The sequence below is a fragment of the Amphiprion ocellaris genome, chromosome 19, assembly GCF_022539595.1.
Source record: "Amphiprion ocellaris isolate individual 3 ecotype Okinawa chromosome 19, ASM2253959v1, whole genome shotgun sequence".
Lineage (NCBI taxonomy): Eukaryota > Metazoa > Chordata > Actinopteri > Pomacentridae > Amphiprion > Amphiprion ocellaris.
In genome coordinates, this window is record NC_072784.1 from 8593593 (window position 1) to 8608139 (window position 14547).

The 14547-nt window shown below is 39.5% G+C and overlaps 1 protein-coding gene across 3 annotated transcripts in view; it reads right to left on the reverse strand.

The window, feature by feature from the left end:
* jupb (junction plakoglobin b) overlaps positions 1-14547 on the reverse strand; it is a 114172-nt gene that overhangs the window by 35452 nt on the left and 64173 nt on the right. For all 3 annotated transcript variants that reach the window (XM_055005432.1, XM_055005433.1, XM_023291806.3), the window contains 4 exons: positions 13663-13717; positions 11533-11760; positions 3969-4222; positions 3638-3876 (listed from right to left, as the gene is read on the reverse strand). In XM_055005432.1, the coding sequence (XP_054861407.1) occupies positions 3638-3876; positions 3969-4222; positions 11533-11760; positions 13663-13678 (737 nt within the window). In that variant the 5' untranslated portion in view covers positions 13679-13717. The remainder of the gene's footprint in view (positions 1-3637; positions 3877-3968; positions 4223-11532; positions 11761-13662; positions 13718-14547) is intronic.

Consider the following 14547-nt stretch of genomic DNA (forward strand, 5'->3'; position numbering starts at 1 on the left):
ATGACGTTTTTGTCAAATTTTGGACGACATATTAACATATGACTTTTTTGTTAAATTTTGGACGACATACTAACCTATGGTGTTTTTGTCATATTTTGGACAACATACTAACATATGTTGTTTTTGTCAAATTTTGGACGACATACTAAACTATGACGTTTTTGTCACATTTTGGACGACATACTAACATATGACGTTTTTGTCATATTTTGGACGACATACTAACCTATGACGTTTTAGTCATATTTTGGACGACATACTAACCTATGACTTTTTTGTCAAATTTTGGATGACATACTAACCTATGGCGTTTTTGTCATATTTTGGACGACATACTAAACTATGACGTTTTTGTCAAATTTTGGACGACATACTAACATGACGTTTTTGTCATGTTTTGGACGACATACCAACATATGACGTTTTTTTCAAATTTTGGACGACATACTAACATATGTCGTTTTTGTCATATTTTGGACAACATACTAACCTATGACGTTTTAGTCATATTTTGGACGACATACCATGACGTTTTTGTCATATTTTGGACGACATACTAACCTAAGACGTTTTTGTCAAATTTTGGATGACATACTAACCTATGACGTTTTTTTCATATTTTGGACGACATACTAACATATGTTGTTTTTGTCAAATTTTGGACGACATACTAACCTATGGCGTTTTTGTCATATTTTGGACAACATACTAACACATGTTGTTTTTGTCAAATTTTGGATGACATACTAACCTATGACGTTTTAGTCATATTTTGGACGACATATTAACATTTGACTTTTTTGTCAAATTTTGGACGACATACTAACCTATGGCGTTTTTGTCATATTTTGGACAACATACTAACATATGTTGTTTTTGTCAAATTTTTGACGACATACTAACCTATGACTTTTTTGTCAAATTTTGGACGACATACTAACCTATGGCGTTTTTGTCATATTTTGGACAACATACTAACATATGTCGTTTTTGTCATATTTTGGACGACATACTATGACGTTTTTGTCATATTTTGGACGACATACTAACATATGACGTTTTTGTCATATTTTGGACAACATACTAACATATGTTGTTTTTTTCATATTTTGGACGACATACTAACCTATGACGTTTTCATCATTTTTGCACATGGACAGACAGATTTGCAGACAAACGTACGCCGATCATCACATAACTCCGCCATTCCTTGGCAGAGCAAAAAGCAGATATCTAAACCTATTACAACAGTCACCTCATTTGAATTAAACTACTGATTATACATGAACCTAGTTAGTAGGAGGATGCTGCAGAATAATGGAATTGGAGTTTTCTGAAATTAATGCCTATTTCCTGTCTAACCAGCTTACTGCTTTGTACCACACACACTCACGCCCACGCATGCAGCCTCATACAGACGTACATGCATGCATGTATACACACACACACACACACACACACACACACACACACACACACACACACACACACACACACACACACACACACACACACACACACACACACACACACACACACACACACACACACACACACACAAAACTGTTTAGATCTCATTATGCAGAAGGTTGCAGTGGGTGACAGAAACAGAGAACAAACACAAACCTTCTCACAGAAAAAAGAGGGAGAGCAAAGGTGGGTGGGCTTGTATGAACAACCAAAAATGATGAGGGACAGAAAAAGAAAAAAGCTGTGTGTTGATAGCGTTAATGCACACCACACCAAACAGGCTGCGCTCTGTGAGGCTTTTAGTTTTCATTTTTTAATTCAATTTCCTTTCATTTTTTTGTATGAATTAAGCTCCAGAATTAATTACGAATGTGAATTATCCTCCTCCGTTAGGCTTCAGTGTAAAGGATTAACTCTGTAGCCTTGCCTAAGGGTTGGAAAGGCCCCACAGTTGGTACTAAAACTGAATTATAGCCTGTTAGTCTCCTCTCTTGCAGTTTTCTGTTGACCAGTGCTTGCCATCTGGCAGGCTCAAAGGCAGTTTCAAAAATTACAAAAGTTGTCCTTGCAGTCTAGCCTAAACTAGTAAACTTTTTGTCATTGCTTTTGAACTATCCTTCATTTTACCGTCTATTTTACCAAATAGGACGTTTTTCATCTCTTTCTTTTCTCAGGAGAACATCAACACTGATTAGACAAATCATTGTGTCAACTTACAAATAAAGCAAATAATGTCAAGATCTGGCATACGTTGGAGGGTAAACGTACTGTTGACTTTAATGACCTGAACATCTTTGACAAGAACCAGTTTGTTGTGGCCACATGAATGACTTAGAGCATTCCCTAAATTAAGGAGCCTATAGTGTATTCCTGGTCAGCAGCTACTGACGGTGGTACAAGGAGGGATAAACCATAAACCACCAAGAGGGTATCAGCCACCCAAATGTATCTACTGTGTATCTGCAGACCGATTAAACTGTATATGCTAACACCTGTACAGCTCACCTGTATGAGTGATAGTGTGATCTACTGTTACATCCTGTCTTCATGTGTGAGGATAATCCATAATTATAAATAAAAATGACGTTACTGCTGTGGTGTGTGTAAATGTGTGCCACTCTCTTGTTTTGGAGACCCTTATATGGGATAATTGGAGCTGTTAGTCTTTTTATCGTAGTAAAGTTTTATTTTATGGACATTTCAATGAGGTTTTTATGGACATTTCCCATCTATGTCACATAAAAGGTGGGAAATTGTAGAGCTAAGGGACTGAGTAGGGGGTTTTGTGATTTTTACTATGTTAATTAGCTTAAAATACCTCCAAACAGCCTTTAATTTCTGAGTCAGGTTCAGTACACACAACCACCATCATGGGGAAGAATGCTGACTGAGAGTTGTCCAGAAGACAATCATGACGTTATCGCATTATCAAGTCCAAAATCACCAGCAGATAGATTACAGAGCACTACATGCTTCCGTATGCTGAAGAGCTTTTTGGAGATGCAGATTTTAACTTTCAGCAGGACCTGGCATCTCTCCACTCTGCCAAAACCACTCAGAAATGGTTCACGGACCATGGCATTACAGTGCTAGATTGGCTAGCTAACTCACAAGATCTGAGCTCCCAAAAAACTTTTTATTTCTCATAAAGTACACCTCTGATTGGTACCATACTACTTACTAAATATATTAATGAAGTTTCTGTTGGTGCTGATCCAAGGAAAAAAAAATCCAGCCTCATAGTGCAAAAAAAAATTAAGGTTTTATGGTTGGTGGAATATCGGAATTGAATAAAAACATGGATTTTTTTTTTACCAAATTTGCACCATCATATAACTGGTTTGTACTGTTTTATATGTATACGCCAATGAGCCCACATCATTTCAGGAATCTAGCTACATGATGTCTCGAGTTATTGCATTTCAAACATCGCTCCACAGATTGGTGTAAAGATAACGGTGGAAAACTCGACGGCACCCCTCTTCAAGAATTTCTGCCTCAAAAACTAATGCTACCTATGACCCCAGATTTCCCACGGTTTATTTAATTACATAAATATGCATATCAAAAAAATGTGACAAGTATGAGCTGGTCAGGTCGGATTTTTTTTCTTTTTTTTTTAATCTGGGGAATTGCAGTGGAATGACCAGAATCCAAGTATTTGTACCTCAGCATGCGGACCAGTGCTGGTATCCCTCCAGACTTGAATATGGCCAGCAGTCCCTCTCTCTGGTGTGACAGGCTATGAAGCACACTGGCTGTGCAACGGGCTGTCTCCATGTCAACTGCTGTTGTCATGGCACGCACCACAGCACCCACCATGGCCGGAGACTGCACCAGCACCCGGCGACTGGCCTCCTTCCGGGTCAGCTGGTTGACAATCAGCGCCGCCTTGTTCACGACAACCTAGTGAGTAGAGAAATGGTGTAAAAGTGTAGCAGATGCGTCTGAAAGCTCAATGAGCAAATTCTTAGTGAATCAGTACGACAGTGGTGTACCGGATCCTCATCTGCCAGCAGCTTGGTGAGCTCTGGCACAGCTCTGGTCGCCAGCTCAGCGTCATCCTGGTAGTTTATTAGATGGACAATAGCCGTCTTTAGCAGCTGGGACGGTTCAGCCAGTCGTTGCACGTTGCTCTGTTGTGAGGGATCTGACTGGACAGGCATGGCTGCCTCTCCCTCCACCAAGGTCTCTGGAAACATGGCAGCCCGGACACGCTGAGCCCGGGTTAGTGAGTACTGGGCTTCTAAATCTGTCAAAGAGAGATAAAATCAGAGAATGGGAGAGTCTGTGTAAGTCTGTGTGTGTGTGTATAATCATGGCAGTAAAAAAAAACCCTCTGGACCACTGATAATAAAAAGAAAAGAAGGGGTACAATTGGGGTCATCAAGCAAAAAAACATGCAACAACATGACTGGATGAATTGATTAAACTTTGGTTGAATATGTAAAATAAAGCTGTTTAGTTTAATTGCATGACCCACTATTCAACATTCATCTAACATGACAATCACTGTTATCAGAATGCATTCTTGTGTCCAATTTACATTCAATCATTTGCATTAGCTGACTAATGGACAAATATTTAGTAAGAGTAGGCTGAAGGGTCCTAATTAAAGGTAATCTGATTTGGCTAAATGTCTGGTCTAATCTGGACTGCACACATAAAAAGAGACACTGTGCCTGCCTTAGGACCAACAACTTACACAGTGGGAGTCATATTTAAACTAATATTGCATACATTTTAGACATATTCTCTACTATGTCTGTGAGGCTTTGTGTCATGTTAATTTCATTCAAACTATGTCTGCATAAGTGTGTGGCAGCACATGTATGAAAACATGAGTCTATAAATATGTGTCAGGACCCCTGCCTCAGCCCCTGCTGAGCTGACAGCCTCCCTTCCTTTCTCTTTCTCCCTCTGTGTGGGTGTGTGTGACTGAACTGCAACGTGATCAGCAACAAGCGAGGACACTTGAACAGGGGTTGGCTCACCTGCCTTCAATGAAGCATTCCACTCCATAAAACCCTGATCCAGACCTTCTTTTAGCAAGATCATCAGTCTAAACAACGTGTCGCTAATGATTCCCTGCTTTGTCCTTCACAAATTTTCCTTGGATCACTTGCTTCCTATTCAGTTATAACTCTGCTGGATTCTGTCATTCAGAACATGCAATCCAGATCATCTGCTTGCTTCTGAAGTAATACAGAAAAGAAATAATAGTAGATATAATTTGTTAATTTTTTAAATCATTTGCCATTACTATCACAATGTTCCATCAACTCAGTTATTGTCTGAAATACTGAGCACAACACGGATATAATAAACATTAACAACACTGTACAGACTGAAAGAGATCTAAGCTTCCTAAGAAGCTACATCTCTGCTGACCAGCCTTAATCATCTTGTTTATACACCAGCTTCATGCCTGCTCCTGCCAACTTGACCAAGCTTTACACATTTGGTTACCTAGAGCTCTACAAATGACAAAAAAGGAGACAGAAATGGATGCAGTAATGATGTAAAATGCATGAATTCCCTGCAAACATTGCATTGGTCTGACATTTTGCCCAATAAATGTGTTTCATGTGTTTTTAGCTCACATACGAAGCAACAAATCAATTGTTTTCATTTGCAGTAGTGTGCACTGACACTTTAAATTCTAGCAGCTTGTGTTTTAAGTATGTAGTGTTTATATTTAATATTTTCAGAGCATGAATTTTTGGTCCCAGTGGGCAATGCCTCTTAAATCTACTGCTGATGGTTTCATCACCTGAAGGAAGAAAACACGATACTTTGACAACTCAGGTGAAATGTCTCATAAAGATGCTAAAATGATGGAGCAGAATGTTTGAAAAGCTGTGTGTCTCAAAAACATGCTCAAACTACAAAGTCCACACTGCTACCATGGGACCTCTATCAATCACCGACAGTTCTGGAGAAAAATAATACCATGAAAAGAGCCTGGTCTCAAGGGTAAATGATGATGAGAAAGTGTCTACAAAGTGAATGAAACAGTCACCTCTGTCTGGACCAGCGATACAAGCTCATCTGTGTGTAAGGTTTAAAATGACCTCTCATATCTTATCTCATCCACAAGTATTTTGCAGGGAACAATGACGGAAAAGAGGCACAGCAAGAACCAATCTTCACGAATAATCCTAGCAGGACTTAACAATATTCAGAGCAACCATTCTGTTTCAGCTCCCAACCTTTATGGGAATTGGTTCAGTTCCAAGGAGAGACAAAATATTGTGTCGCACATCTGGTGTTGTCAGGTTAATATACTGAGATGTTTCTTAGCACAAAGTCAAACCTGTTCTCCTGTATTGGCTGTAGTGGATTGTACTGAGCCTCTTTGATGAGAAGCACACAGGCCTGATCTCAATTGGAAATGGTGAATTCAATAACAGGATAATACAGGGAAAAGATCAGTGAAGTGCTATGTAAGGTCACCTTATAGAGCATAAGAACAGGTGTGCAGAATTGATCTGGAAAGGTAACCAAAAATTACCCCTCACATCAAATCAAGACCAAGCATTCTTGTCTTAAATGAGCTGTCTAGTGAGGCCACTAGATACCTCATCTTATTGTTGCAAAGGGCAACAATACTGAAGGCGAAGTGCCAGGAGCTAGTGGAGGACTGCCACATATGCAGGTTACAGGCTCGGTGCATGCCCATGGTGGTGGGCTGTTGGGATGTTGAATGCCATTCCCTCAGCAAGGCCCTGGGTGTCATGGGAGCAAGCAGGAAAAGAGAGTGTCAAATGGCTGAAGTCAGGTGGCTAGTGGTGTCAGCAGAATGCTGTTTGGACACAGGCCGAGACTTGATCAGATCAGCACTGATGAGAGCTACCAGTGTAAAATGCTCAATGACTCCAGGAAACAACTCTAATGATGGGTCCTCGATTAATCATCAAAGAGGAGTGTAAAATGGTAATGAGGACATGAAACTTACACAAAATCCATTTCTTTATGGAATCAAACTCAGCTTGAAATGTCCTGCCTCACTGGCTGACAACAACATTTCAAACACAAAGAAAAAGAGGTGATAATTAAGTCTAAGACACCATGTCTTGTTTAGGGATTATCGCCTGGATTGACACATCAATTATTTTCTTATGGTGTCAGAGAGGAGAGTCTAAGATAATGTAGCAATGACATGTAAAAGCTTATTTCATTACAGTGCAACCAGAATGTTAGTTCTTGTCTACTATATGCTGGTAGGCATGTAGTAGTATGATAGGCAGGGTGTAGGCACGAGTAGGAGGACAGGAAAGGAGAGGGATGCTGATGGAAAACCACCATACTGCTGATTTAAGTACCTTAGTACAAAGATTACTTTCCACATCTTTTCTTAGACTAAACTTACAGGTTTTGGGCTGATGGGAAAGCTAGCGTTGCACTGTCTGTGAGTACATTAGGGGGGCCACAGAGTGTAAATTTCATCATCCCCTCAAGTCTGTGAGAGTCTGCACAACCCCTCTGAGAATGTCAACACGCAGCTCAAAATATGTGTACTTCACAATGGTGCTCTGTGGTATATAAATACATGGATAACCTATTAAACATGTATGACAAGCTGACTCACGGACTAGTAAAGAAGTATAACAAAAACAGCTGCATGTCTGTGCATGTGTGTGGGTGTCTGCTGCTGTTTGTGTGCCTATTCCCACAGGAGTATAATCAATGACAGGACGTTTACCCAGGAGAGTGGGTTTCATGTCTCATTTAAGGCCCCAAAACTACGTAGGAAAAGAAAAAAGTTTGGGCCAAAATAGTCCTTTTCATGTCTGTAACAACCTTCTAAGAGCTTGGAGATCTTACACGCATTTATTCACCTGATCGAAGAGATTGGCTACGTAAGCACTGGTTATTTTAACCCCCCTTAAGCTATCCATCAATGCTGTCATTTTTCTGGTGAGGTCAGACTATACTCACATGATGTATGTTGTCTTCCTAGTAGAACATCACTGTAGGTTTGAAACTGTATTTAGTGCTAATGTTTGAACCAGCTAACTACCTGGCTTCAAGACAGAAATCTTGGAAACCTTCTGACAACAGAATTACTTTGGATTTAAGACTTTCATGCAATTTCACAATGTTAGCGCTGATGAAAGAGATTCTGGCTGGTGGCACCATGGACAAAGACACAGCCGGGTACATTTATATTCATGATGTTCTCACAGTGACTTTGACATTTACCAGTGTTGACAGTTTCATTGCTGATTTGACAGATGGCTTCATTCAGTCCTTGGATGAGTCTTCTGGAAGCCCAGACATAATGATTATGTAATTTAGCATATACTGTGACCCACTGGGCATAGTATTTCTCTGCTGCATTTCCAATACTTCTAGATGGAGGGAACTCTTTTTGACTCTACGTTGATCTTCAGAAATGAGATCACATCTCAGTAAGGTGCCAACCCTACAAGAGAGCAACTGTTGCAGCTATTGACTCGATACCACTCTTGCCTTAAAAGCCTTAAATTATATTTACAGTGACTTCATTATTGATTTAATCAGTTTTTATGGCCTTTCTCCCAGTCTTGTTGCAATGGCAGTTTGCAACACCACAGAACTCCATGACACCACAATAAGGTAGCAACCTTTCAATCCCAAAGTTGTCCTTCCCTAAATCCTACCCTCCCTCATTGTCTGTTTTCCTCTAAATGGTAATCATTTACAAAAAGTATTCAATGCTATATTCAAAAAGACCTGAAACTAGCATTTGACACCATAAAATCATTAGAAAAATGTTTACAGGGGTAACAGATCGCCTGAGAAGTCGTGCCATTTTTCTCCTGTAAAGTTAGACTTTTACAACGAGAGTAGTCATCCCCTGCTGGCTGTTGGAAAGAATACAGGTTTAAGGCGCTTTAGCACTGGCTGCACTTGAAAGTTTCAGATCCAGAGGCTTCATACATCTTGAATATAAAGTCTATGATACCAACAGAAAGCAGCTGTTGGTGGTGTGGCCAATCCTGTATCATTTTGCCTGTCTGACACTGAATAATTAAATCAAGGTAGGCTGTTACATACTGTCTAGTGAGAACATACTGGCCTAGTGAGTGTTTAAAGGAAGAGCTTTTATCAAGTACCTTGTGATGCATTTTCATCCCATTAAATTCTCACTAATAAACCTGATGGCTTCCACCCAACTTTACTATAATTTATCCATAACCAGCTGGTAAAGTTTCAGCAGAACTCTCTGAATTTGTATCCATTCTTGTTAATTATAATATCCATCTTGATGATTTCACTGATGGTCAAGCTACTGATTTTCCGAACACCACTGCTTTTGTGACTTCAATCATGTGCAGCTGTAAAAGGAAATGTAACAAAGCAGAGCACAGACTGGTCTCCAAGTACATTACAAAATAGTATTAATAATCATCATCATCACCATCATATCAAAGAGTTATTTCATTACCACAGCATGATTAAGGATGCAATTTCTATTTTGCAGAATTTGTTTCTACACATCGACATAACCGTAGATTATAATTTAAGACTGTCAACCAGCTGATAAATCCAGCCTCTCCTGATGGAGACTGTGAAATGTTGTTATCCTGTTTTACTGACAAAGTGGAGTCTATTACCCCCAATACCACTTACTCCAATGTCCTTCACCCACAGCTACTAAGACAGTTTGAGTCACTTTTATCCCATTACATTGTCTGAACTTTTAGAAAATGTGTTAGAGAGTTTCTTAAAGCTCTTTTGATGTCATGCCAACACTTTTTTTTCCTAAAAGTAATGGAATCTGTCAGGCCTTTTTCATTTTTTCTTTTTTGATGGTTGTGTCCCTGATTATTTTATTTATTCTGTATTTCTCTCTTAAAATTATAAACTGATTTCAATGTTTCAAATTTTAGGGAAAATAGTTTCTAAAGAATTCCTTTCTGCCTTGGAGAAGAAAAATATTTTTTGTCTGTTTTAATCTAGGTTCCAGAAGTTTTGAAGAAATGAAACTGCATTGCTCAAGGTTACCAATTGCATTTTAATGTTTCCTGATAATGACGTGCTCAATCCTTGTATTTCAGGACTAATCAGTCATAGCATCCAACTGGGCAGACTGAGGCACAAAAACTGTTAATGGGACACAGCACATAAAAAAACAGACTCTCTCACCAGCTGGCTCGCTTTTGGATCACATCAAGTCTGTTGTAAAGAGTCTTGAAACCTGGTTGATGATAATCTAAGTTCTGAATAGCAAAACCACAAAGCATGTGCAGTCATGTTTTTTTCATCCTCGAAATATTTCAAATGTATGATCTTTCTAAACTTTTAAAGACACAAAAACCACTGTGGACACTTTCATCTCATCACATCTGGATAACTGCAACAGTCATTTTAACTACTTGAACATAAAATTAAGGGATCAACTGTGCAGAACTCAGCAGCCAAGTTTTTAACCAGAAACAAGAGGCAAGATCCCATCACTCCCAGACTGTAAATTAGTTTAGGGTAGTAGGATTTTACTGATTACCTCTAATCCCCTTCATAGTCTCTCCTATTCTTTTTTTTACCTCTTAGTACCATACACATTAGTACACATTTTAAGAACCTGGGGTGCAGCCTTTTGTCTTCTCTAAGAGCCGAGCAGAAAACTAAATGGACAAAGTTTGCAGTCAATGAGCCAATTCTCTGGAAGTATTGGCCTGAGAAAACCTCAGGTGAGTCAGTGATGTCTTGTAAGTCTTCTATCAAAATGTGTTTTTAACGGAGAGAATCTCAAGATTTTAATTTGCTTTGAAATGTATTTCCTTTGAGAGTGATTATAACTGACTAGTTTTTAAAAAAATCAAAACCAGCTAATCCATGTGGTTCTGTCTCCACAGTAAAATGAAAATGCAGAATGGAAATTAAATTCATAGACACTTGATGAAAAAAAATGGACAAATTGTAATAGAAAAACTTCCCCGCTGGCTCATTTTAGTTCACTCCCCCTACCATACTTGAAAAGAGTTTTCAAAGCGCATTTATTTTGAAAGCACCTCAGCATCAAACTGAGCTTAAACCACTAAACGTTCATGAGGGATTACTTCCTGGAGGTTAGATCTAATTTCTTCTTTTGGGTGTCAGATGGTTGGGGAAAAGCAGAATGAAACAGAGTGAAATGATAATAAAACACAAAGTTTCTTTAACACTCACCACATAAGAAACTTGATTTCATTGAGAGGACAGATGAATGACAAGAAATGGAATAAACCTGCAGCTATAGTTTCACAAATGTTAGCACATACTTAAAGCTATCAATAGATGTATCATACAGCAAATGCAAGAAAACTGGATCAGAATTCATTTGAGGTGTCTGGAATAATCATTTGTGTTGGAACTAATGCAAAACAAGCGACTAATGAACCAGCAAGTGGAGATATATATGACATGATGGTTACATCATAAAGCAAGAATTATATGTAGAAAAAGGCAACAACAGAGATGCACAACAGTAAAGACTGCACATCAGACAAAAAGATGGAAGTCACAGTTAGTGAGAGAAACAAAGCTAGATGGCATCAGTGGTCCAGAAGAACTACTTTAGGTAGAAGGTCTCACCTGAGGGGCTCTCCAGTCCACCAGTTGCTGTGTCCCCACCTCCCCCCTCTGTGGCTGCAGCATTGGTAGCGCCGGCTGTGGTACTGCCTGTATATTTCTTACTGCCGCTGTACTCAGTGCTGCTCTCATCATCCCGCACTGTGGTGGCTCCTGATTGGATGCCAGAATCTGAGGCATAGTAGGTCTGCTGCCACTCCGCCACCTTCACCATGCTGTCAGCCTCGCTCACTAGAGGAAACAACACGTCTTAGTTTTAGATACTATTACTGCTACTGCCAATACTACTGCTGCTAGGACCAAACACTACCACATGTGCTATTACTACTGCTTCTAATGCTGCTAATACTGCCACTGGTCCCAGTCCTACCACTGCTACTATTGCTGTGTGCTTGTGTTATTTCCTGTATTACTGCTACTGCTATTTTTACAGCTCTCCAGTCTACTACTACTACTACTACTACTACTCTACTGCAGCAAGTGCGACAACCCCTACAAGTGCTACTACTACCACCACTACTCCTGCTACCTCTGTAACTACTGCATGTATTACTGCTGGCATTACTATCACTAGTGCTACTAATAACGCTGCCATTTCTAATACTACAATTGATTAGAGTCCTGCTCTTGCTACTAGTATTACTGATACAGTACACCACAGCTACTACTAAAGGTAATATCTCTTCTGCTACTGCTTGTACTGCTGTTGATGATCTATTACTACTAATGCAACTTCTGCAGCTTCAGCTGCTTTTATCTGTATTACCACCACAGCCACTGCTTATATTAGGACTAAATACTAGTTCTAAAGTACTAAGTTTGTGAATACTTCTATTTCTATGGATCTACTTTAGAGGTGACTGTGCTGTGCTAGTGCTTTTCCGAGTCTGAGCGCTGCCTTCAACACATTTATTCCATTCTTAATCGCATAGAACCTTGAGTCAGTCTTAATCAAATTGCTGTACATCTATTACATTCATACCTCTCAAATAGAACCTCCTCTGTTGCCAACATGCCACAGCAAATGTCTGTTCATCTACCGCCAGATCTAATTGTGGTTTTCAAGGCTGAATGCTTGGTCTGCTGCTATGTTCAATTCCACTCAGCCAGATCACTCAGAATCATCTCCCATCAGGCAGTTATATGTTAAACTTCAAACCAGCAACTGCAGTAGCCATCAATAAACCTGCCTCTATGATGAATGGTGGCTGTCCCAAAACTTTTGACGATTCCCTGATGATAAATCTAATGCTAGTCATTTGTCTCATGTAGAACACTTGACAGTAAGCCACAGCTATTGAGCAAACTGTTATTTTTGATGCTGAGCTCTTTTTTGAAGAGCTCTGTCGATTTTCAACTAAAACAAATCTTCACAATGAGATCATTCCCCTCTGCCCTGATTGTAGGATGATAAGTGCATTTATTTATTTACATTTGAGATATGATTGTGTTCCGTGACCCTTTCTTTGTTTCTCTTCTGTTTTATGACCTGATTGTTTAATGATCTTTGTTGTGTGATCTCTGTTTTTATGCTCTCTGGCAGCTTTTATGATCTTTTTTATTTAATTTTTTCATTTGTTTTTATTGGTGGTATCAATTTTTTTAATGACTTTTGCGTTTGTTTCTGCACTTTCTAACTTTATTAAGAAAAGTGCTAGATATATAGTATAGTAAATATATCTGATTATTATTTCCGCTAATACTGGTAGTACTACTACTGCCACATACATTGTGACTAATACAGCCACAACTATCACAGCTACCACTACCACTGCTGTTTGTAGTGAAATTGCTGTTACTCCTGCTTGCTTCTTGTACTAAGTATTAATGCTATGATTATGGTGCTATTACCACTGGAGCTACAACAAAAGAACTACTACTTACACGGTTGTGTACTACCTCTGGCATTTCTACCACTGCCAATACTGCAGCAAATACTATTACTTACTAAAAATGGGCCACATCACGGAAATGGTCATTTTATTTGAATCACTATCACTTCTATTCTATGCACTGGATGAGTTTCCTAGTGAGAGGACATCAGACATTGCACCTTGCTATCTGTGCTTATGTGCTTTTAAATGTATATAAGCAGAAAATCAGAGCTGGTTGCTATGATGACAGAAGCCTTACTTTGCATGGACATCATCTCTGTCCAGTGGTACCACTGCCTTCACGGATCTGTAACCTGAAGGGAAAAAGAGGAATCATTAGGTCTGGAAACAGGATTGCGTACAACATTCAGGCTAATCCTCTTCTAGAGGATTAGGCTTTAATCACCAGATTCTGCAAAGCATGTTATGGCATAAATGGATATTCTCATATTCCTACAAGAAATTCATCCATATATTGTATATATACTCACTTTAACCCTTTGATGGGCAACATGGGTCAAAACTGGCCCAATTCCAATGGAAAATGGGTGTCTCCTGGCCCACATTGTGCATCAAAGGGTTAACAGATGAACCCAGTATGAACCAAGTACACACAAAATTCTAGGACTGTTCTTCACAGTTATCTTGACTTGTACCAAAGCCAACATAGACACCAAAACAGACCAAGCACACCCCACCATAGCAACAACTGCCTTCCCCAGCAGGACAGCGCCCCGAGCTACAACAGAAAACTTGCTCACGAACATGTCCAGGAGAACAAAGAACCCAGGTACTGACCCAGCCCCCAAACTTTCAATTGGAAAATGCCCAATCCAAGTAGGTGCCACCCCAAAACGCACTGGAACCAATATTCCGGTGACGGTACACTACAGAACACCCACAATGGTCCTGTGTCCATGGTCCGATGGGTCAAAGCTGTTTTGGAGGGACAAGGGAGACCTAGATGATATTAGGGTGGTGGTTTTATTGGTCTAGCTGATCAACCAGGGTCATGTTTGTGTTGAACCCACTTCTTCAATGGATCAAAATTCGTGTTGTGCATGCAAGCCTTGCTAGAAAATGCAGAACTTTTTTGTTTCTTTCTTTCTTTTTCAGTTACTAATGAAGATACCAAGGGCACAGA